The sequence below is a fragment of the Chiloscyllium plagiosum genome, unplaced genomic scaffold (assembly GCF_037043375.1).
Source record: "Chiloscyllium plagiosum isolate Xiang-an unplaced genomic scaffold, Cpla_swu_hap1 HiC_scaffold_25, whole genome shotgun sequence".
Taxonomy (NCBI): domain Eukaryota; kingdom Metazoa; phylum Chordata; class Chondrichthyes; order Orectolobiformes; family Hemiscylliidae; genus Chiloscyllium; species Chiloscyllium plagiosum.
In genome coordinates this window covers 45,526,034-45,549,952 of record NW_028270163.1, presented here as the reverse complement: position 1 = coordinate 45,549,952, position 23,919 = coordinate 45,526,034, and the positions used below count along the sequence as shown (strand labels likewise).

The following is a 23,919-nucleotide window of genomic DNA, read 5'->3' as shown; positions in this document are numbered from 1 at the left end:
CATCCACATACTGAATCAGAAAATTTTCTTGTACATGCTTAACAAATTCCTCTCCATCTAAACCTTGAACACTATGGCAGTCCCAGTCTGTGTGTGGCAAGTTAAAAATCCCCTAACATAACCACCCTATTATTTATTTGTACAGATAACTTAAATCTCCTTAAATTTCTCATTTTCCCACTGACTACTGGGGGGGGGGGTCTATAATACAATCCCAATAAGGTGATCATCCCTTTCTTATTTCTCAGTTCCACCCAAATAACATCCCTGGATATATTCCCAGGAATATCCTCCCCAAGTACAGCTGTAATGCTATCCTTTATCAAAAAGGCCACTCCCCCTCCTCTCTTGCTCCCCTTTTTTCTTAAACATACAGCATAGGAGGCCATTTAATCTATCCTACCTGTTCTGGTTCTTCTGAAAGTGTTTCTACTTATTCCCAAACACCACGTTCTTTATCCATCACCCTGCAAATCTATCCTAATGCAGCTGGAAGCAGTTTCAATAGTAGATTTCAAAGGGGAATTAGACAACTATCCGAAGAGAAAAATAAATTGTAGAGCTACAGGAAAGGGATGAGAGAGTGGGACTAGCCAAGTTATTCTTGTAGTGAGCTAGCATGGACACAAAGGGCCAGATGGTTAGCCTTATGCTGTCACTATACTTCGATGGAATCCTGTTAACATGAACAATCATTCTTCAAGGGACAGTCAACAACTGTAATATGGTCTATATGTCAACATAAATGAAGTAAATTGGCACATACAGCCAAATGTTTGTGCATTTTGACAATTTATCATATATATCTCAGTTATTATTAGACAGAATATTACTGCAAAACTTGTTTTAATAATCAATGCTCAAGTGTCTACAACACAATTTATTCCTGAGTGTTAGACTATGAAATTCAAATTAACAAATTACTGATTTCATTAATACTAATCAACATCTCAGCATTCTTCTGTACAAAACAATGCATATGTAGACAGCAACAATATTAATTTCAAAACCTTCTAGATCCTATAGTTCTACTGCAGTTCAAGTGGGGAAAAATGCAAGTTAGTGAGCTAATATAGGAAGTTTCTCAAAAATAACAAGCGCTTCCACCCCCAGCATGTTTCCCGATGTTTCATTGCTCAAGAACGCAATCAAACTACCTAAAAAACAATGCTAATCGAGCCACAACTAGAATTAAATTTCAAGTTCATCAAAAAAAAGATGCAAATTTTTGAAAAATGGTTGCAGAATTTCAGGAGTAAATGCAGATTTTTATTTATAACTGTTCTCCCTTCTGAAGGAATTTAAAACATATGTGAAAAGGACCGTATTCAATACTGGCAAATATCTCAACTCCAGTGTGTTTTCTTCATTGCTAAGGATATTCAGATCATACAGAATTAGTATTGCAACAGCATCGTTGTACAGCAATAAGAAATATACTTAACTCAAAACTGAACAAACATGCTGAAAAATGGATAATGGATCATAGTGTCTCACTTTTCCGAGGAGTTACCTTATGCTATGGCCATTGTATCTGATCAACTTGCCCTTTTTTATTCAATTTTGAAAAACACCACTTAAAGTGCTGTCTCGTACAGTACTGGTCAAAGGCTACTTTTCAGTTTCAAATCTCATTCAACCATACCTGGTTTTACATTTACACAGAGGAAAGCCTGGAAGCTGGATGCACAGAGCTCACTAACAGTTCCCATCACTCGGTTCAATCTCTTTATAATCCACAAGCCGTCAAATATATTTATTTGAGTGGAGATGGGATTTTCTCCACGCAGCCTTCACGGGATAATTTAATCTCTCTGGCAGTCAGTTTTGAAGTCCTCTCCCAAATGGGGAAATACTGTCATATAGTTTTTCTCTATATATAGTCTCTTGATGAACCACTGCAGCAGACTGTCAGTAATCAAATTTCACTGGCCACACATCCAGGAAAGGCTTAATATTTCCAAATTGCCAAGTATTACAACGTCACTGCCTGACAACCTGCCTCACAGTCTTCATTCAGCCAATCAGGTACACATAGATGACAACACAATCTAACCTCTCTTTAAGCAATATAGTCATATAATTGTGAAATACTTTCATCTCCAACCCTACCAGCTCCTACCAGCCCCTTGATGAGCTGCATTCCATTTAGTTTTTTCTAGGGGCTTTTAATCGATAACGAAGATTCTGTGTTCACCTACGAAATTTTTTTCGTATCAAGTGTTCATTGTTGCTTAGCAACTTACTCTCCATTACATAAAATGAACACACTAAAAATGTACCATCAGTATTGTGAAAAAGGGTTTTTTTTTTAAAAAAGTGTCAGAAATTAAGAGTTACACTATTACAAAAAAAACTTGACAACTAATTACAATTAGAACTTTCCTCAAAAAGAATGAAAATATTCTTCTAAACCAGGTTCCAAGAAACCAACTTCTATAGTAAAATGAACACTTGTAATTTTGCCAATAAATTTGATAAGTTTTTTTAAAATAGCTGGCTACAGCATAGCAATACCACAAAAAAATACCTTCAGAGGATTTTTTTGCAATGTTTTAAATGATTGACTTACCATAAATAGCTCGAAGTAATTTGCCCTTTGGGCATGCACCACTGCATTTCAGAAATCTATATACACTTCAGGCAAATTGTGAAAAGATATACATTTGTTTCATTACTACCCACAGGTATGTTTCACAAGGCAACTTCTCTCTTTAAATATTGATCTGATACTCTTAGTTGTATTTTTGAAAATCAGAAAAACACTGCAAGAATGTATTCAGTTGTCATATTTTTGTGCGCAGTGGTCACAGCAAGAAGCAGCTATAATTTAGCAAATATATTCATATTTCTTTTGCAAAAATCTCTGAGTTTCTAACCTCAGTTTGGTTTTCAGTCAAAATGATGAACAAAACTGAAGCTCTTCTGCACTGGAGTTACTGCATTATATGGAGAGCAGGAGTAAAGCTATTTGAGTACTATCAAGTTTGATTCTGGACCCAAATTCAGATGATATGGTGTTGGAGATCTTCAGAAATGGTAAAACATATTTTCTTTTTCCAAGACACTTTCAACCTTAGATCTACTACTTTAAAGAGAAGGCCATATTATCTCCATATAGTCAATAACAGGAGCTATCAGCAGGTCTACGTACCTAAGAAAGCATAATATCCAGTGATGGTGTATATGGCAAGTTCATTTATTGTACAGATAATGCTTTCAGAGAAAGCATCCTGGTGTACTAAAACAACATGCAAAAGAGCAATAGAGTGATAGGATGCCAGTCCATCCCTCCAATTCATCGCATGGTAAGTTTCAATTTCCGATCAATTGACCTATGAAGGATCATTTACTATAAAGAAACATACTATAATCGAGACATGTCACTTCACGCCATCTTTTTTTTTAAAAAAACCTTCTATTGATGTGCAAATAACATTGATGGACTTTTCTCCCCCCACCAATTCTCTTGTTGGGCCAGCATTCATAGCACATTCTTAGCAGCTCTTGGGAAGGTGGTGATGAGCTGCATTCTTGAACCACTGCAGTCCATATGCTGTAGATAGACTCACAATGCAGTCGGGGGAGAACTGCAGGATTTTGACCCAGCCACACTGAAGGAGTAGAGATATATTTCCAAGTCAGGATGAAGATGAGGAGTAAATCATCTACGGCCACATTCGTCTGAGAATATCTTAGTTATGTGGCAAGAATAAAAACACACGTGCACATCATAATAAAAAGTGAGAATATAAATACTCTGGCCAAGAAGAGCGGCAGATTGAGGTTGTTCCCATTTTATAATATAATTTTAATGACTACACGAATTATTAACACAGTGGAGTTGTTGATCAACGCACAGCATCTTGGCAATTGATAAACATAGCACTTTGATGTTGCAGCAATTGGGACCCATACAGAGCAGCATTGGAGCAGGAGGAGCTCATTCAGCAGACGTCAATGATTAAAGATAAAAAAACCCTTCTATATAGTCCCATTGATCAAAAACAGTTATATGGTGTTTAAATTATGTTTCAATCAGACTAGTTCAGTGATCTAACAGCGATGAGAAAATACAAGGATGCATAATCAAAACCACAGAAGTCTGTAAGAAAATAAAATAAAGAACTGCAGATGCTGGAAATCAGAAACACAAACAAATAGCTGAATCAGCAATCACAAACAGACTCAGCAGATCTGGCAGCATCTATGGCAAAAAAGTTAATGTTTCAGGTCCAGTGACCATTGTTCAGAACTGATTGTAGCTCAGACACAATGCTACCTACTCAGTGTTACGTGGTATCACGTACACATTCTTAACCTCTCTTGCCATCAGCACGGACTCGTGCTGGCTCAGAACTGCCCTGACCCCAGTTCCAGTTCATTTTTCTGCTCACTCAATATTCTAACAATAAAGAAATTTCTTTTCCTTTCAGGCATTAACCAACGCAAGATGCAACAACTCAAGATATCCACACACCCCTGGAAAATTACTCCCCTTCCCCAAACCCACCTTCTGTGGTGTACTTACGATCACTCTGACCTTTGTCTTTCTGAAACTGAATGTTCTGTACTCAGCAAAACTTTGTTCTATCGCTCAGCGTCCCCGCATCAATGAAGTCTGACCATTACAGAATACTAAACTCTTCTTCCATCACCTTGGCCTCTGTGCCCATTTCTTTGGATGAAAGTCCTCTCCCAGGCCCACAAACCGCTTCATCCACTTCCAACATGCTCTCTCCACCTGGCCCCCTTCCTCTGGTCTCTTACCTGCACACGACCTATTCATTGAGAACTGTTGATGTGACACTGGTCACCCTCACTGCACTCAGTGTTCTCAGATCCAACCCAGATTTTGTAATCAAGCCTATCAACAAGGGTGATGCTGTTGCTGGTGCTGGTGGAGCAACCTCTTCATTAGAGTCTGAGCACCAGCCCTTGAACACCACCTAGTGCCCGACTGGACTTTGACCTCAACATGCAACACCAGGCCATCGTGTTGACAATGGTCACTAGTTACATTTCTTCTGGTGGTCTCCTCCTCCACTGTCTCCAAGGTCAATTCTACTTTTTTCCCAAAATTCACAAACAGGACTGCCTGGGCAGACCTATTGTTTTGCCTGCTCCTGCCCCACTCATCTCTTCCTACCGCGATTCAATTGTTTCTCCCCTTCTCCCGTCCCACTTACATCTGCAATTCTTCTGATGCTTTACATCAGTTTCAAAACCTCAGTTTCACAGGCTCCAGCTACCTCCTTGTTACCATGGACATGTAATCCCTTTACACATCCATTCCCCAATGGATGGTCTCAGGGTTTTCTACTTCTTCCTAGAAAAAGAGGAGTGGACCATCTCCATCCAGCACCACCCTTCTCTGCTGGCCAAGCCCATCCTTACTTTGAACAACTTCAGCTTTAACTCTCTTTTTCTTCAGGTCAAAGAAGTAGCCAAAGGGACCTCTTTGTGGGGGGTACATGGAACATTCCTTTTTCCCCACCTCCAACTCTTTTCCCAGTATATTGATTACACTACCAGTGCTGCTTTGCCCTCTAACCCGGAATTGGAAAATTTAAAAAAATTTGCTTCCAATTTCCAGCCTGCTCACACTTTCAACTGGTCCATCTTTTGACTCCTCCCTTCCCTTCATTGACATCTCTGCTTTCATTTTTGGGGATAGGCTGGCCACTGTTATCCACAACAAACCCAACTCCGACAGTTATCTTGACTATACATCCTCACACCTTGCTTCTTGGAAAGACACTATTCCCTTCTCCCAGTTTCTGTCTCCCTCACATCTATTCAGGTGATGCAATATTCGACAAGACAGCCTCTGAAACTTCCACCTTCTTCTTCAGCTGAGGATTCCCCACCAACCTCAGCCATGTCCGATCCATCTCCTTCTCTGCTCTCTGATAACAGCTAAAGGATCTCTTCTCTGGTACTCATTTTCTAACCCACATCCAAATGATTAACTGCCATTTTCACCATCTCCAATAGGATACCACCACCAGACACATATTCCCTTCCCCTCCTTTATCAGCCTTCTACAGTGAACAAACCCTCCACAACATCTCTGTCCACTGCTCCTCCATCCCCAACATCTTCCCTTGCTATTGCAGAAGGTATTCCACCTACCTGATTACTTCCTTTCTCCTCACGATCCAAGGCTCCAGGTGATGTAGCAATTTACCAGCACTTCACTCAATCTAGTCTACTGCATTTGCCGCTGACAACATAATCTCCTCTACACTGGGGAAATGAAATGATAACTGGGTGATCGCTTTGCAGAACACCTTTGTTCTGTCTGCAAAAGTGAGCCTGAGCTTCCTGTTGCTTGCTAATTCAATATATCACCATATTCCCTAGCGAACACCAGTGTCTCAGGCTTGCTGCAGTACTCCAGTGAAGCTCAGAGCAACCTGGAAGAATGTCATCCAGGTTGACATTTTCCACTAGAGCACTCTACAGCTTTCAGGACTCGATATCAAGTTTAATAATTTTAGGTCCTCAGTATTTTCTCCACATTCTTACCTGAACCGCCACCCACCTGGTCTTGTTATCACATGGGCTGTTATTGGTCCCCATTAGTAGCTATTGATTCTCCCAGGTTGACCTTTACCCACTCCTTTGTCTGCCCCATCGTTGTTCGGTCTGTCTCTCTGGACTCCATCTCCACCTATTGTTTACTCCTTCCTGCTCCACCTCATCTTTAGCAGATATATCCATTTATTCCAAGCTACAGTCTGTTCTGAAGAAAAGTCATAGGACCTGAAACATTGACACTGTTTTCTCTCCACAGATGCTGCCAGACTTGCTCAGCTTTTTCCCCAGCAATTTCTATTTGTGCTCCAGAAGTCTGTAAGACCAAGGCTGAAATAGTATAAGATGCAAACAGTCAGGAGGTTTCACTCTAAACTTACATTCAGAACAGTTCATTGTAATAAGCATGACATCCCTTTTTGTTGCTATGATTTATTTGAAGTACAATTACGTCACAAGACTTGATAGGATTCCTATCAGAATGGAATCGTTGTGTAACCATCACTTCAGCATTTTGTTGGAATTTGCTGCACTCACTAATTTCTTCTACAATCTTATGCCACTCTATAATCAACAATTTGGACTCACATACAAAATTAAGAAAAAAAACCTTCAACAGCGTTTTACTGTTAAGGACCTGGCATTTAAACTAAATTACATATCCTTTGAATAACTTCTAAAAATAAAACAAAACGTTTTAAAGGATTACTCCAACTAAAAAGTAAATTGACTTTTTTTCATTATGGACTCATTGCTAAAATCCTAATTTCTAATTGCATGCAGGCTATTATTGGTCTTGGGAGAGATACGCAATCTCTCATGATATTGTATAAATTGAACTGAGAAAGTTGCACGTTAGCTCACAATGGCAATGCAAAAAGAATGACTTAGCCAAAATGTTTTGTCGAAACTGATATTTTAATGTATAATTTAGCATTTTAATCATAGTAATTTTGTTTTGAAGTGTAAAAATAGATAGGATTGAAACTTCAATACTTGTGAGAAAGGAATGAGACTTTTACCACAGAGAACATTTGATTTTTTGTGGAACGAAAGGGCACTTATTTTCTTTAAGAAAATACCTCCAAGAGCACAGAACTCCCACTGCAACACACTGGACTGTCAGCCTTAATTTCTGTGTCTAGCCCCCGGGGGGGGGGATTTAATATTGGTGACTTAATGTTGGTTACAAGGGTTTCACGATTAGCTAGAAAACTAACAGGGCTAGGTGCAACTCCATTTGGCAAAGCCTGCTAAAAGGAACACAGCATCAGGGCTTCATGGGATTTAGGATCCCAGAACTGTAAATCCTGCCTGCTCAGAGCTGGTGATCAGCTCTGGATAACTTTCTGTTATCTGCCTGTAATGTAATGACCTGGGGACAACGAGGAACTCAAACCATAGGAAATTGAGGATTGGATGAAAGGTGCGTGATTAATGCTGTGATGGGGTGGCTGACAATGGGCTCTCAGCTTCCTGATACCGGGTTCCTTGAGTAGGTCCCGAATGCCTTCAAACCAGAGTTTCCCTTCTTCGTAAGCAAATTGCCTACTTAAGCGATTAACAAATGAGCATTCATGAGGGAAGACTATCTACAACCCATCTCGCCTTAGACCTGAACAGGTGGAAACACTCCTGCTTGGTCAAATACTGCCCACCTCAGAACTTTCCATTTAGGGAGCATTTAATTCAACCCAGAGTGTGGATCTTGAAGCCCCATCCTTCTGATTCAAAGGTAGGCATTCAAACAACTGAGCCACAGCTGGTATTTAAAACACAAAGTGGCAATATGTTAGATAAGTAGTTGAAAGAGTTAGGAAAGAAAATAATATAGCAAAAGGGCATATCTGCAATTAAGATTTCTATCTTTGTGGAGGTTAAAAACCAACAAGAACTGTTTGAGATCAATAGCCTGGAGTTGTTACATAATTTCTACTTTAAATTTTAACGGAAGTAGTTTAGATTTATGACTGAAGAACGTTCTGCATATTAAGAATAATGAATCATTTGATTAACATTTTTAATGACAAAAGGAAAGAAACTCCATATTTTAAATTCCCTACTCTTTTGAACTAATAACCCTGATACGGAATATAAAATCAAATTTAATTTCCTTTGAACAGTTCAAGCCACAATGAACATCTTTCATTTTGCACAAAAAGCATCCCTTTGCTGTCATTCCCCATTGTCAAACTCCAAAATCTTCATCCTGAAAGATCGGTGAGACAAGGTTTTAATTACAGAATAAGGAAAGTTTCTCTTCATAAAGCAACTTTGAGTATGATCAGAAAAATACTTACTTACTTCCAAATTTTTAAAAATTACTAAATTAGTCATTTAATTGATTAAGATGTTTACTTCTGATGTCCTCCCAAGAGAACTCAAATGAGTAGTACTGCAATGGAAAGTGGTTAGTGCTCTGCCAAATTTTATCTCAATTAATGGTTCATTTTCTTTCTTAAGGTCAAGTCAGCCATTAACAAGCATGTAGTCTAATGTAAGATGACCAGGAGTGGATTTTCTTAATTAACTAAGTTAGCAAAGTGAAATGATGCTAAAAGCAAATTAATGACAAAGTACAAGTGAAACCCCAATCCATTTCTTCAACAAAGCACTATTGCTAATTAGAGTCAAAGGGTCATGCAGCATGAAAACAGGTCCTTCAGCCCAATTTGTCCATGCTGACCAGGTTACATAAACTGAATTAGTCCCTAGCGGGTTTTGAGAAGATTTGTAGCCCAGGTTGAGGTTCTGGCAAAGCCTGCTAAAAGGAACACAGCATCAGGGCTTCATGGGATTTAGGATCCCAGAACTGTAAATCCTGCCTGCTCAGAGCTGGTGATCAGCTCTGGATAACTTTCTGTTATCTGCCTGTAATGTAATGACCTGGGGACAACGAGGAACTCAAACCATAGGAAATTGAGGATTGGATGAAAGGTGCGTGATTAATGTTGTGATGGGGTGGCTGACAATGGGCTCTCAGCTTCCTGATACCGGGTTCCTTGAGTTTCGGATGTAGGTTTGCTTGTTGAGCTGAAAGTTCGCTTTCAGATGTTTCGTCACCACACTAGATAACATCATTAGTGAGCTCACTGATGATGTTAGGTAAAAACAATGACTGCAGATGCTGGAAACCAGATTCTGGATTAGTGGTGCTGGAAGAGCACAGCAGTTCAGGCAGCATCCGAGGAGCAGTAAAATCGACGTTTCGGGCAAAAACCCTTCATCAGGAATAAAGGCAGAGAGCCTGAATGATGGAGAGATAAGTGAGAGGAGGGTGGGGGTGGGGAGAAAGTAGCATAGAGTACAATAGGTGAGTGGGGGAGGGGATGAAGGTGATAGGTCTGGGAGGAGGGTGGAGTGGATAGATGGAAAAGAAGATAGGCAGGTAGGACAAGTCATGGGGACAGTGCTGAGCTGGAAGTTTGGAACAAGGGTGAGGTGGGGGAAGGGGAAGTGAGGAAACTGTTGAAGTCCACATTGATGCCCTGGGGCTGAAGTGTTCCAAGGCGGAAGATGAGGCGTTCTTCCTCCAGGCATCTGGTGGTGAGGGAGTGGCAGTGAAGGAGGCCCAGGACCTCCATGTCCTCGACAGAGTGGGAGGGGGAGTTGAAATGTTGGGCCACAGGGTGGTGTGGTTGATTGGTGCGGGTGTCCCAGAGATGTTCCCTACAGCAGTCTGCTAGGAGGCGTCCAGTCTCCCCAATGTACAGGAGACCGTATCGGGAGCAACGGATACAATAAATGATATTGGTGGATGTGCAGGTAAAACTTTGATGGATGTGGAAGGCTCCTTTAGGGTCTTGGATGGAGGTGAGGGAGGTGGTGTGGGCGCAGGTTTTACAGCTCCTGCGGTGGCAGGGGAAGGTGCCAGGATGGGAGGGTGGGTTGTAGGGGGGCGTGGACCTGACCAGGTAGTCACGGAGGGAACGGTCTTTGTGGAAGGCGGAAAGGTGTGGGGAGGGAAATATATCCCTGGTGGTGGGTCCTTTTTGAAAGTGGCGGAAATGTCGGCCGATGATTTGGTTTATGTGAAGGTTGGTCGGGTGGAAGGTGAGCACCAGGGCGTTCTGTCCTTGTTACGGTTGGAGGGTGTGGGGTCTGAGGGCGGAGGTGCGGGATGTGGACGAGATGCATTGGAGGGCATCTTTAACCACATGGGAAGGGAAATTGCGGTCTCTAAAGAAGGAGGCCATCTGGTGTGTTCTGTGGTGGAACTGGTCCTCCTGGGAGCAGATCCGGCGGAGGCGGAGGAATTGGGAATATGGGATGGCATTTTTGCAAGACGTAGGGTGGGAAGAGGTTTAATCCAGGTAGCTGTGGGAGTCAGTGGGTTTGTAAAAAACATCGGTGTCAAGTCGGTCGTCATTAATGGAGTGGGAGAGGTCCAGGGAGGGGAGGGAGGTGTCAGAGATGGTCCAGGTAAATTTAATGTCAAGGTGGAATGTATTGGTGAAGTTGATGAATTGCTCAACCTCCTCGTGGGAGCACGAGGTGGCGCCAATGCAGTCATCAATGTAGCGGAGGAAGAGGTGGGGAGTGGTGCCGGTGTAATTACGGAAGATCGACTATTCTGTGTAGCCAACAAAGAGACAGCATAGCTGGGGCCCATACGTGTGCCCATGGCTACCCCTTTGGTCTGGAGGAAGTGGGAGGATTCGAAGGAGAAATTGTTAAGGGGGAGGACCAGTTCGGCCAAACAAATGAGTGTGTCAGTGGAAGGGTACTGTTGGGAACATTGGGAGAGGAAAAAACAGAGGGCTTGGAGGCCCTGGTCATGGCGGATGGAGGTGTAGAGGGATTGGGTATCCATGGTGAAGATGAGATGTTGGGGGCCGGGGAAACGGAAATCTTGGAGGAGGTGGAGGGCGTGGGTGGTGTCTCGAACGTATGTGGGGAGTTCCTGGACTCGGAGGGGGATAGGACAGTGTCGAGGTAGATAGAAATGAGTTCAGTGGGGCAGGAGCATTTGAGACAATGCGTTGGCCAGGGTAGTCAGGCTTGTGGATCTTGGGAAGGAAGTAGAACCGGGCAGTGCGGGGTTCCTGGACTATGAGGTTGGAAGCTGTGAGTGGGAGATCTCCTGCGGTGATGAGGTTCTGTATGGTCTGGGAGATGATGGTTTGGTGATGGAGGGTGGGGTCATGGTCGAGGGGGCGGTAGGAAGAGGTGTCCTCGAGTTGGCGTTTGGCTTCAACGGTGTAGAAGTCAGTGCGCCAGACTACCACTGCGCCCCCTTTATCTGCTGGCTTGATGGTGAGGTCGGGATTGGAGGGCTGCGCGTTGTGAGGGTGAGAGGTTGGAGTAGGGGAGGGGGTAGACAGGTTGAGGCGGTTAATGCACCTAGTATGGTCACAAAATGTCTGAAAACAAACATTCCAACTCAACAAGCAAACCTACATCCTGAATTTGTCCTATTTGCTCGCATTTGGCCCTCAAAACCTTGCATGAATGTTGCTGCTACCACATAACAGACATGTTTAGCAAAGTGAGTGCTTTTGATTATTAAATGCATAGAGAAATTAATTCAATATTAGCATTAAATCATCAGAAATAATTACCAGCGAAATGAGATACAGTTGGCAGTTTCATTGTAAATATTAAAAGGTGCATTTATAACTTTTAAAAATTAGCATTCTTACACCAAAACAAACAATGCCAATTTTTGGAGCTTCTTCAAAGCTGACTCCCAATGTTTAATCATCAACAGAAACCATATTCTAGTTCTGAAAACACTTGTACTTTAAATGAAATAGCATTAAAGGTGATTCTGGTAACTTTCTGATGAAATACAATTAATCCTCGGAGTATGAAACAATGTTCTATATTTAGTTACCTCCAGAGAGATTAAAAAGTGTATGATTAGTCATAAATGCCAGATCACAAATTGCTGTTTAATGATTTTGCTCCTTCCATCAAAATCATAATTACCCAATATTAAGCTATTATAATAAATGTCACATTAACATTGTAATAATTGCAAATTATATTTAAATAAATGTAATTGTCATTTTCATCGATGTTAATTCAGCAATTTGTAAAAGGTGACATTTTGTTGCAAATTAGCTAGCACCCACTGAAAAACTCCAGCTACAAATATTTCATATACACATACAGTTTGCTGGGAAACCACAATATGAACTCATGATGATATAAAATCTGGGCAAGTAATCTTTGAACTCCATTACCTAATATAATCCTGCACATTAATGGACTAAAACAGTTTTAAGACATGACTGAAAATACTAAATTTAAATTTGGACACAGGAAATCACCTGATCCATGTAGATTGGCCAAAAGTCATGAAATTGGCATGTATTAAAAAAAAAGACATTCCAATGAAATTAATGTTTTACCAAAGATAGTCAGCCAGCCCCTTTCCGAAGTATGCAAAAAAAGTCATTACTTCCATTTTGAATTAAACCATTACAAGAATCTCCACTTGTTGGAGATAAAACATTGTCTACAATCGCTAAACAAGGAAAAATAAACTTCCGTGAACTGAATTTATACAAGAATTGCGATTTCAAGAACTTTTTTATCTTTGGCAGCAGAAAGGGTTGCATAACTGAACACAGGCAAAGAAGACTCTTACAAAAGAAAGCACTCAATTACAACAGTGATTAGAAAGAGACATCAGGAACCTACGAACTGAAGTTAACTACAATATTCGCAACTGCTGATGGTGCATGCTGTTCGTGTGAGAGAGCGCTCAATTGACTGCATGAGAGCCACAAGTTTGACTTCGCATCCTTATTTTCAACATTGGCAAATAAACATTTTTAAGTCCCGAGTACTTGGTAATTGGCTAATTGCTTACAGTAAAAATAGCTGATGCATTTCAATTCAAGAAATATAAAGCCGAGAGCTAAAGTTAACCTAAATCTTTGTTGAGACCAAACGGACATAGGATGAAACATTTTTGAACTGGTACACCCATTTGCACTGGGTCATATCGCAATCTCTCAGCATGCAGGATAACGACATTCCAAAACAAAATAAACTACCTATGACTAAAGCTCAGGTATGTCAAATCAGATTAGATAGAACTCAGATAAGAAGTCATGCTCAAACCTTAGAGGTATGCCCTTTCAAGGACTTTGTTAATAATTATTGCTCTATGCACATGTAATGCTGGTGAAAGAGTAGTAACAGTAAAGTTATAGCTGTAAGAATATTAAGCATCATTATGCATGAGAGGTGGTAGTCATGGTTTCACTTGAATATGGCATTTTAGTGGAATGCTCCCAGCATCTACTGAAAATATTGCTGAATTTTAAGCACAAATGACACAAAACTCAAACTGAGTTTCAAGTGGTTATTTTTAGGCACTGGTTATAAAGATAATGTAGAAAACGCCAGCCACAACCACAAACCAGGCCACAGACCTAGGATGAAGCAAACAATACCATTTGTCCACAGGCCTTAGGGAAGGTGTCAAAGATCATGATGATTCATTTGGCATAAGCACACCAATAGGCACATTTTGAAAGTTTCTGAATATACCTTCTAAAAGTTGAGGAAAACTATATCAAAATTTCACTACTTTTTGGGTCGGTATGAACACCAAAGTATTTTTAATAATTTATATTTCAGCCAAATTCTTTTACCGATGTAGAGTCAGTTCAGCTATTACACACATTTCTTCAATGTGCATTGGCTTTAATGTGATTGAAGAATCTAGACCGTTGTTTGTAGAACTTGAACCTTCCTTACTGTATTGGCTCTAATTCGATAACGGCCCCATTAGTTTAAACGGCATGGCTATTACGCAATTTTCTTATAACTCGAGATTGCACGGGAATGGAACTATCGCGTTTTCTCAGAACTGACCAGACTTCGGGAGTTTGCTATTCAGGCTCAAATGTCATCGTCAAAGTCATAGATTTACAGTACACAAAAGGCCCTATGACCCAAGTCTGCACTGACATAATTACCATTAATGATGTGCTGACCCTAATTTCCTGCACTTGTCCCATATATTTGAATGTTAAAATATTTTAAGTATTCACCCAAATAATTTAAGGTTTAAGGTTTCCAGTCTCCACTACCTTTCCAGGGACAGTTCCAGATTCCTAACACTCTCAGAGAAAAGGCTTTTTCCCCCACAAATCCCTTCTGAATCTCCTGTCCTTCACCCTAAAACTATGCCCCCTCATGATTGACCCCTCAACCAAAGGGAATAACTACTTCATACTCATCCTGTCAGTACCCCTCAATCTTATACATAATCTTACCTCCATCATGTTCTCTCCCCCCGCCCTCAGCCTCTTCTGCTCTAAAGAAAACAATACAAGCCAATCTAGTCTCTCCTGATGGCTCAAATGCTCCAGCCCAGTCAGATGTGTGTCTGACACCCATTGTTAGGTGGGGGAAGATGTAAAATAATCCACTTATGGGCAATTTTCCCTCAGTTGGCCAATTCAGAACGCAGAGGCCAGACTGATCACATTGGCGGGGTCAAAGAGCTCGAGAGGCAATAGGAGGCCTTTCCTCTGAGAAATCGCAGATGTATGGGCTTTGCAAGTAGATGAGAAAGAGAGGTGCCCAATCTTCAAACTTTTTTCTGCTAAATTTTAAATAAAAATGACCAAAACAGCAAGGCCATCACTGTGGTGGAGGGAAAATGGGGAGAATGTCACCAGATGGCAACTAGTGACTGCAGCAGAGACCAAAAGGTTTGGCTGAAATGCTGCCTCTGACATCAACGTCAGGAAGCCATCTCCAGGAACTTACATAGAGCTTGATACCTCAAACAACTGGCCCTTAATATTTAAATCATCTCGGAAAATGATCCCGGAGCAGGACGGAATGGAAGATCCAGTTTGCCAGCCAGCCAACTGTATGCCACTTACTTCCATATCTGCCCTCATTGAGAGCTACAAGTCCTCCTCTCAGTTACTCACATGTAACAGATTAATACTGATTAAATTTGCTACATTTTGGTGAAAAACCACATTTCCAGCAGTAATAACCAACTAAACATAAAAGGAACATTTAGTAATGAGGCAATTTATTCAAATATAGTTTTAAAATACTGCCTGATTGCACTGATAGACTTTGCATTTGGCAAATATGCAAATAAGGTGGAGTCAAAATTTTTAAAAAGCTTCAAAACAGCTGTAGTTTACCCAGGTCACTGCACACAGTGGAAATTCTTCTGATTAGTCTTGTATACTCTTCCCAATGGCACAACATAAAATTTGTATACTATATTAATGTGGCATTTTTCAACTTCATGAACAATCATAAAATAACAAACTTGGATGCAAATAATGATTCAATCTTCAAGACTGTGTCAGTGGAAAATTCAGAAATCAGAGGAATTGAAAATGTGCAGAAATTAAATCAGCTCAATAAACAACAGCTGTGTCTCTTTCTGAGTTGCAGCAGAGATGCTCATATTACAAAAAACAGCTACAAGATAGAATGGTAAAGCTAAAGCTCAAAATAAAGGATTGAAACATGTTGCTATAAAACAGAAATACAAACTTTATTTCATTGATCTATTCTTAGATAATGGTAAAATTGCAATTGTTAATCTTGCAGTTGACTTCATAATTCACGACAGATTTTAGCTCACATCTGGTGGTGAAATATGGTGACATAATATTTCTGTAGGTGCCATTAAAATATAGATGCAATTATCCTGTTATGCTGCTGGAATAGTTCCAGAGAGGCCGGTCTTCCATCACCAAGTCACCCATTATTTACACATGGAGAGTCCTTGACACTGATCCAGCTCCCTTGAAGCTAGCTCTCAGTGAACAAAACCTCTGCCACTCATGTTTTTTTATATCTGTCAGCCAGGGCTCTGATTGAACCAGATTAACAGCCCCAAACAGGGAACTCATATTCCATGAGGTCCACCTGGCTGACCTCGTTACAATTACGAGGTAAAAACAATGACTGCAGATGTTGGAAACCAGAGTTTAGATTAGAGTGGTGCTGGAAAAGCACAGCACTTCGGGCAGCATCCCAGGAGCAGTAAAATCAATGTTTCGGGCAAAAGCCCTTCATAAAAAGCTCTAATCTCGTTAAAGTTACTACAAAAACTGTATACTTCATTCTAAATGTGGTCTCAGCTGAACTTTGTAAAATTTCCATAATATTCCTTGACATTATACAGCTATTAAAAAAAAGTGTAAACACTGATAAATCAAAATAAGCAGAATATCACAAAATAGTCAAATGTCATAACAGAGAATGGGTTTAGTGACTTCATCTGGTGAATGTGATAAAAATCTGAATCTTATCCTGTTCCTCTGCTCTCGTGGAGAGATGCCAGCTCATTGGAGGGTATGATCACATATTATGGTCTCATGCATCGAGAAGATCCAAGGAAAAATTCCAGTTCCTGACCCATTCCTCCAGTGCCCCATATAGCAATGAAGGGCAATCATATGAAGAAAGTAATGGAATGAGTAATGATGATTTGTAGGTAGAGGGAGGCATGGTTTACCTGAAGCAACCTAGTACTTCTCTTTAAGTACTCTATGAAAGCAAAGGTTGATGTTCATCAGGCTCTTCCTGCATAAGATAGTATCCAAATGGTCAAAAGAGTTAGTCCCACAATTATAGCACAATTATAATGCAAGCAAAGGATGACCAGAAGTCTGAATTGATATCCAACATCAAGCCTGTCACCTGACTGGAACAAAGACAAGAGTCTGGACAGAGACTTGCATGATGTATTGCCTGTGGTGACAAACAATTGAAACATTGTGGAAGCATAAATAGCTCCCATTCAAAAGAATGCCAATCTACAGCAACTTACAGTCAGGGAATCCTGCAAAATTGCTACTGCTCTTGCTTTCTTGTCTTTTCAGTTATTCCTCTATTACCAAAGAACACCAGAACACATTGAACTTGGTTTCAAGGCTGGAAAAAAGTAATCCAGGTCATACAAAAACTGAAGTCAGAAATCTGGGGGATAAATCAAAACTAGAGGGCATAGAGAGCGCGGATCAGATTTAAAAAGGATTTGAGGGGTAACTTCTTCACACAGAGGGTGGTGCATGTATGGAACCAACTGCCAGAGAAAGGGGGCAGAGGCTGGGATAATTGCAACATTTAAAAAGCATCTAGATTGGTATACGAATAAGAAGGGTTTAGAGGGATATGGGCCAAATGAAGCAAATGGCACTTGGTCAGATTGGGATGTCTGGTCAGCATGGACAGGTTAGACTGAAAGGTCTGTATCCATACTGTATGTCTCTTTGATTCTAAATGGGAAAGTTAATGAGCAACATAAAAGGACAGCTAACCAGTTAGTGAATGTGTTCTTTAAGTACAGCTGAAGAGTCCTTATTGTTTGCAAGCACAAATTGCTGAGTGAGTTTATCAAAAGATGAGCCAAGCATTCAAAGTAGACCTTTTTCACAACAGGGTCTTCACCACACCCATCTTGCCATCAGCACAGCATCCGAAGTTAATGGTTTTATCAAGGCATTTTAATTCTTTGATGCAGATGGGATTGATCCAATATGGTGAGCATGGCATAACTGGTGTAAAATAAGTTCAGATGCCATTTCAGGCCATCAGTTGCTCTTTTTTTTAATGTTTTATGGATCTCTATTTACCTATTTAGTAATCTATCTTGAACAATTAATATATCCTTGGTTCACTGCAATTGAGAGACAAATGAGTTGTTTAAACATCATAGAGATTTTGCAAACTCAAATTTAAACTAGTATATTTAACATAAACATGCCAAGTGCCCAGACTTTGTATGGGACAAAAGCTGTAGGTTGAAAACCCACATCACAATATCAGCATCCAACAAAGCTGACATTCCAAATAAATAATCAGGATCTTCTTGTCAAACGAGCTGTTCCAACAGTTTAAGACAATGTTAAAAAATCATGTGGCATTAGAATTAGGAGACATTCATGGTGGGCTGGTCAAAATTTCTTCCTCACCACAAGTAAAAACAAACTAACTGGCTAAGCATGTCATTGTTGTTTCTGAAAACAGTGAGCAACATAGCTGATGCAAAGCATTTCAAAATAGTTAATAAAAACCGAAGGAACTGCGGATGCATTGTAAGGAGGGATCACAGGACACAAAACGTTAACTTTGATTTCTCTTCACAGATGCTGCCAGACCTGCACAGCTTTTCTAGCAACTTCTGTTTTCATTTTAAAATAGTTGTGTCCCTTCAAAGACAAAACTATTGTTACATCAGGAGGAGGTGATGGCCGACTGGTTATCATCACTGGATTGTTAACCCAGAGACCCAGGTCCAAATCCTGCCAGAGCAGATGGTGGAATTTGAATTGAATAAAAATCTGAAACTAAGAAACTGATGATGACCACGAAACCATTGTTCAATGTCAGAAAAACCCATCTGATTCACTAATGCCCTTTAGGGAAGGAATCTGTCATCCTCGCCTGCTCTCCCACATGCGACCGCAGAAATGTGGTTGAATCTTAACTTGTCCTCTAGGCAATTAGAGATGGATAACAAATACTGGCCTAGTCAGTGATGCCCACATCCTGTGAATAAATTTTAAAAAGACAGATCGCAGGGAAGGTTCATGACTTGTTATCGATGCGATAGGCCAAACTGTCAAAATCCCGGGGAAGAGGGACGAACTAGCTCCCTTTCTCCTTCCACCCACTCCTTTGGCTGGTTGTAATAAGGTTAATTTAAAAAAAATCCTCTTCCTTTGTGGATACCCTTCTCCCAGACCACGAGTCCATGTTTCAAAAGGAACATTCTTGATTCAACAAAGAGTGCATTGCTTAAATGTGAAAAGAATTAGGAACGTAACATATGTCCAGTTTCCTGAGAGCATTCAAAAAATTAAAATGATAAATAATGGTTTAACAGATCAGTTTCTGAATTCTACACGAAGAGTTAATGAGGCAACGTTGTGTTAATGCTAAACAAAGGGCTAAGGGATGTTGTAAATCTGAAACAAAAGGCAAAGGGTGGAGAAACTCAACAGGTCTGGCAAAGCTGTGGCCATTACTGGGTTGCACCATAGTGTTGACTTTGGCAGTTGAACAGATGAGTTTTGAAATCCTTGGTTTTGTAGATTGGTGGAAATGTCTTTATGTCACTTCCTTTTAAAGTGCGTGTGTGTGCGCGTCTTCCTGTATTTGCAACACAGAGGGACCAAGGGATAGTTCTTCAACTGAACCTTCACAGTAGCTAATGCTTGAATTTTGGATGGTACACACAAAAGCATTCTGTTTGAATAGTTGAACTGGCTTTTAACCCCTATCATTACCTCTTCTTCAAAAGAAAAAGAACGAAATGTGTGTAAACTCAGAGACCATGGGGAGGAGGCTTACTGTTCAGCAGGGGGTCATCAGTCCCTTGTTACCTCCATAGACATAAAATATCTCAGTCCAGCCTGTTATAAGATTCTTTGACACTTTAGGTTTTACATTCTCAATCTTCCCCCTCTCTTGGCAGCCACTTAATTTACATCTATAGTCATTTTTGGTTGTATCAGCCCTCTAAAAAATTATATTTTGGAATTACAAGTTAGTGTCCACAATACTTCAGGGTTCTGACCCATGGCTGCACAAAGAATTACAGATTATATGTGATCCTATTAACATTCCTGAAACTCTGCATTTCTTTCTTTCCTGGCATTTGTTCTCTGTTTAATTAAGGAATCCAATACTACAAAGTACCTGTTGGAAAGCATTACAACTTAAGCATTTGTTTGTTAGATTTGATCACGCAAAGAAAGTCTCAGTGAAGCTGTCGACTATGCCTGGCCTGGGCACTGGGGAAGAGATATCCTGGTTTCTTCTGTTCCACCTCCCTGTTCAGCATTTGTTAGTTTCCAGAGTCAGGCAGGTTGATGTTCACACTAACTCCACATGTGTGCAATGATGGCAATACCAAGTATGTTAATGAAAAGATCAAATACATGACTCTGGTATTAGACTACAACAATTATAGTTTTAAGGAAACAATCACAACTCAAGCCCTCCTTTTGGTGTGTAGAATGCATCAGATTTCCATTTCCTCCTTTCCAAACAGACAGCACAGCAGATTTATTCCAGAGCGCATTAGACAGCATTGTCACAACATTCTCATATTTTGTGATGTTTGAAATCTAGTGTATCCCAAATTTCTTCACAAACCACTCATAGAACAATATTGCACATTTTCTCTCCGGTCAATGACCACAAATATATTGATCTTGAGGGAAAGATATTAAACTTTCAGTTCTCAATGCCATGTTTAATTCCAAACTGAACTTGAAACTGCACGTCCAGCCCATCAGTAAAACTGCTGACTTTATCTGAAAATATCACCTGTATTAGCTCCTGCCTCAATCCCTTGCTGCAGAAATTTCTATGTACAAAGGGTGGAGGGAGCATGATATTGGGAGAGACGAGAATGAGTGTAAACTTTTTCTTCATGAACAGATTCTAAAACTGTTTTTCAGCTCAAAAAAAACTTTCATAACATCATAAGACCATAAGACATAGGAGTGGAAGAAAGGCCATTTGGCCCATTGAGTCCACTCCGCCATTCAATCATAGGTGATGGGGATTTCAACTCCATTTACCTGCACTCTCCCATGGCCCTTAATTCCTGTGAGATCAAGAATTTATCAATCTCTGCCTTGAAAACATTTCATGTCTCTGTCCTCACCACAATATATCTAATTCTCACTTCTTTAGCTTTGATTTTGTTCTATCCAGACTCAACTGTTCAAACACTCTATTCCAATTGAATGTGCAGGCACAATAACTTTTCGCCTTACTGATAGGATCAGTGCTGGGGACAGGATGGCATGGATGGAAGGTAAGGGGCAGGAATTGAAAGGGAATGAGAGGAATTATTTTTCACCCAGGTAGTGGTGGAAATCTGGAACTAACAGCCTGTAAGGGTGGTAAAAGCAGAAGCCCTCATAACTTCTAAGTTGCATTGAGATGTACACTTACGATGCCAGGGCACACAAGTATAAGGGCCAAGTGCTGGACAATGGGGTTGGAATACTTAGGAACTTGTTTTTGACTGGCACAAAGTCAATACCCTTTTTGAGAAGTAGTACTCTATGACTATGATTATCCTGGACAGTCTCTTATTTTACACCTTCTAAAACCTGTGCTCATTCAATACGCTGTTTCCAATTTAATGTTCTCATCCTTTTCTTCAAGTCACTCCAATGCCATGCCTCTGTAATCTTTCACCAGATATTTTGCATTCCTTCAACAGCAAACTCTTAGGCAGAGGCCCTCCTATCTTTTTGCACCACCAGTGGCCATCCTTATCTTCAGCTGTCCAATTCACATGCCCAGAATTTCCTGATGTGGTGGTGCTAATGTTGGACTAGGTTTGGGCAACATCAGAAGTCACATGACACCAAGTTATAGTCCAGCAGGTTGATTTGAAATCACAAGCTTTCAGAGCACAGCTCCTTCATCATGTGACTTCAAATAAACCTGTTGGACTATAACATGGTGTCATGTGACTTCTGACAGAATTTCCTTGAAACAAACATTCAAGCATCCTTTTTAATTTCATCTTAAACCCAGTCACATTTTTCACCTATTAAACTGACATAATACACCTTGGAATATTTTCAGAGATTGTGAGTTATTATTTGAATGCACTTACAATTCTGAAACTTTTTTTTAAATAAATGAAGTTACCCAGATATCAAAGAACATTATAATGAATTGCCAGTCTTTATAGTGGAGTCTGTGTCAGGGACATATTTCCTCAGAATATAAGCTAATCAACATTTAAGAATATATCACACATTTTAAAAGGTTAATTCGATAAGTGTGAAAACCAAGGCTGCCACACCTATTTCAAATAGTGGGGAAAGAAGCAACAGAATGTGTGTACTTTATCATATCATGAAATTCATGCCCTGCACAGTGAAGAGTCATTACTATGCATTCTAATCAACATAAGATCTGGGAACAGGAGTAGGCAAATCAACCCTTGACCCTGCTCCATCATTTAACATGATCATTGCTGACCTCATCTTGGCCTTAACTCCACTTTAAGCACGCAAGACACCACCACCTCCCCCTCCGCCCCCCCCCCCCCCCCCCACAAACTTCCACGTTTTGTTTCAGAAGTAGTGCTAAAACTAGCTCCCTGTTTAATTGAAAAAAACTTTACTGCTTCAAAATAAAGATTGCTTAACATTCGTAAATAGATTTAAACAAATTTGGGATGTACTTTTGGCATTACCTCTAAGATACTGCTCTAATAAGCAAGGTTCATCTAAAATGTGCAGGCACAATAAGCCACTATTCAAATTCTAACAAAATACTTAACTCCACATCCCTGCACTTGCTGATCAACATGGTCTTGAATTTAGATTTTACAGCATTTTATTCAAATTCCTCTGTAACTTTGTCCCTCCCCTCTGCAATTTCCTTCATCCTCAAAACCATCTGAGCATCTCTCCATCTTACATCCAGGATTTTCTATACCGCTCCATTGCATAACCATGCCTTCAGCTGACGAGGCCTTAAGCTCTGAAAATCCAATCCAGACCTCTACCTCGGTCTACCCTTTCTGACCGAGCTTTTGGTTACCTCTTCCATTAAGTGGATTCATGTCAAATCTTATTTGGTAAGACACTTATCAATTGCACCAAGTATTTTTTGTCTATGTCACAATTCAAGTTATTTGCATTGGAAAGTCTCTACTGTACTGGATCAAATAATTCAATTACATATCATTCAGTGAATGTGGCAGGAAACTCACCATCTCAGTGTTCACATCTAATCACCATCCTTAGTCAGGAAGTCATTAGGAATTTACCCTCCTACTCAGGGTTATCTTGGCCACATATTTATTTCAGTTAATCAAGGGATTCAGACACATGGCAATTCTCATATCTAATTGCTGCCCACTGTTCAACATGTTTACGGGATGTTGGCTATTTGGATGAAAGACTACACTAGGCAATTACAATTCTAACTGGTGGAATTTATGAATATACATATTAAATTTTTCAACAAAACAAAGAAAATTAAAAACTTGACCTTTAATGTCCCTACTTTGAAGTCAGCATTTCAGTATTGCTTTAGGTTAATATGTCAAAAATGTTAAGCAGTCAGCTTTATTTTCTCAGATCTCAGCACTGTACAATGTTGAAATGTCATGTAAATGTTTCCACATATAAAAGCTTCCCCTTTCACAATAAGTGTGCTCTCTTGATAAAGTAATTGTTGAAGTTTAATACAATGTTCAAACATTTGGTGCCGCATTGCTATATTAATGAAAATATATCAAAGGCAGTATACGTCATATTGCCAAATATGTGCAACTTATCAAATCAAATCCAATTGCTTAAACAACATTACCATTAGCTGAACAAACAAAAAAAATTCCAAATAAAACTTTCTTCTCCTTTCTACATGAACTATTGCTTATGG

At 40.1% G+C, this 23,919-nt stretch overlaps 1 protein-coding gene across 2 annotated transcripts in view; it reads right to left on the bottom strand.

Annotated features, from left to right (window-relative positions):
- Positions 1-23,919, bottom strand: part of cyth1b (cytohesin 1b) — a 232,773-nt gene that overhangs the window by 180,613 nt on the left and 28,241 nt on the right. The window contains exon 1 of one of the 2 annotated variants that reach the window (XM_043714919.2): positions 1,646-1,847. The exons of the other annotated variant lie outside the window; for it this stretch is intronic. Within the exon in view, the coding sequence (XP_043570854.1) occupies positions 1,646-1,712 (67 nt within the window). The 5' untranslated portion in view covers positions 1,713-1,847. Of the gene's footprint in view, positions 1-1,645; positions 1,848-23,919 lie in introns of those variants that run through there. 2 annotated transcript variants of the gene reach the window in all.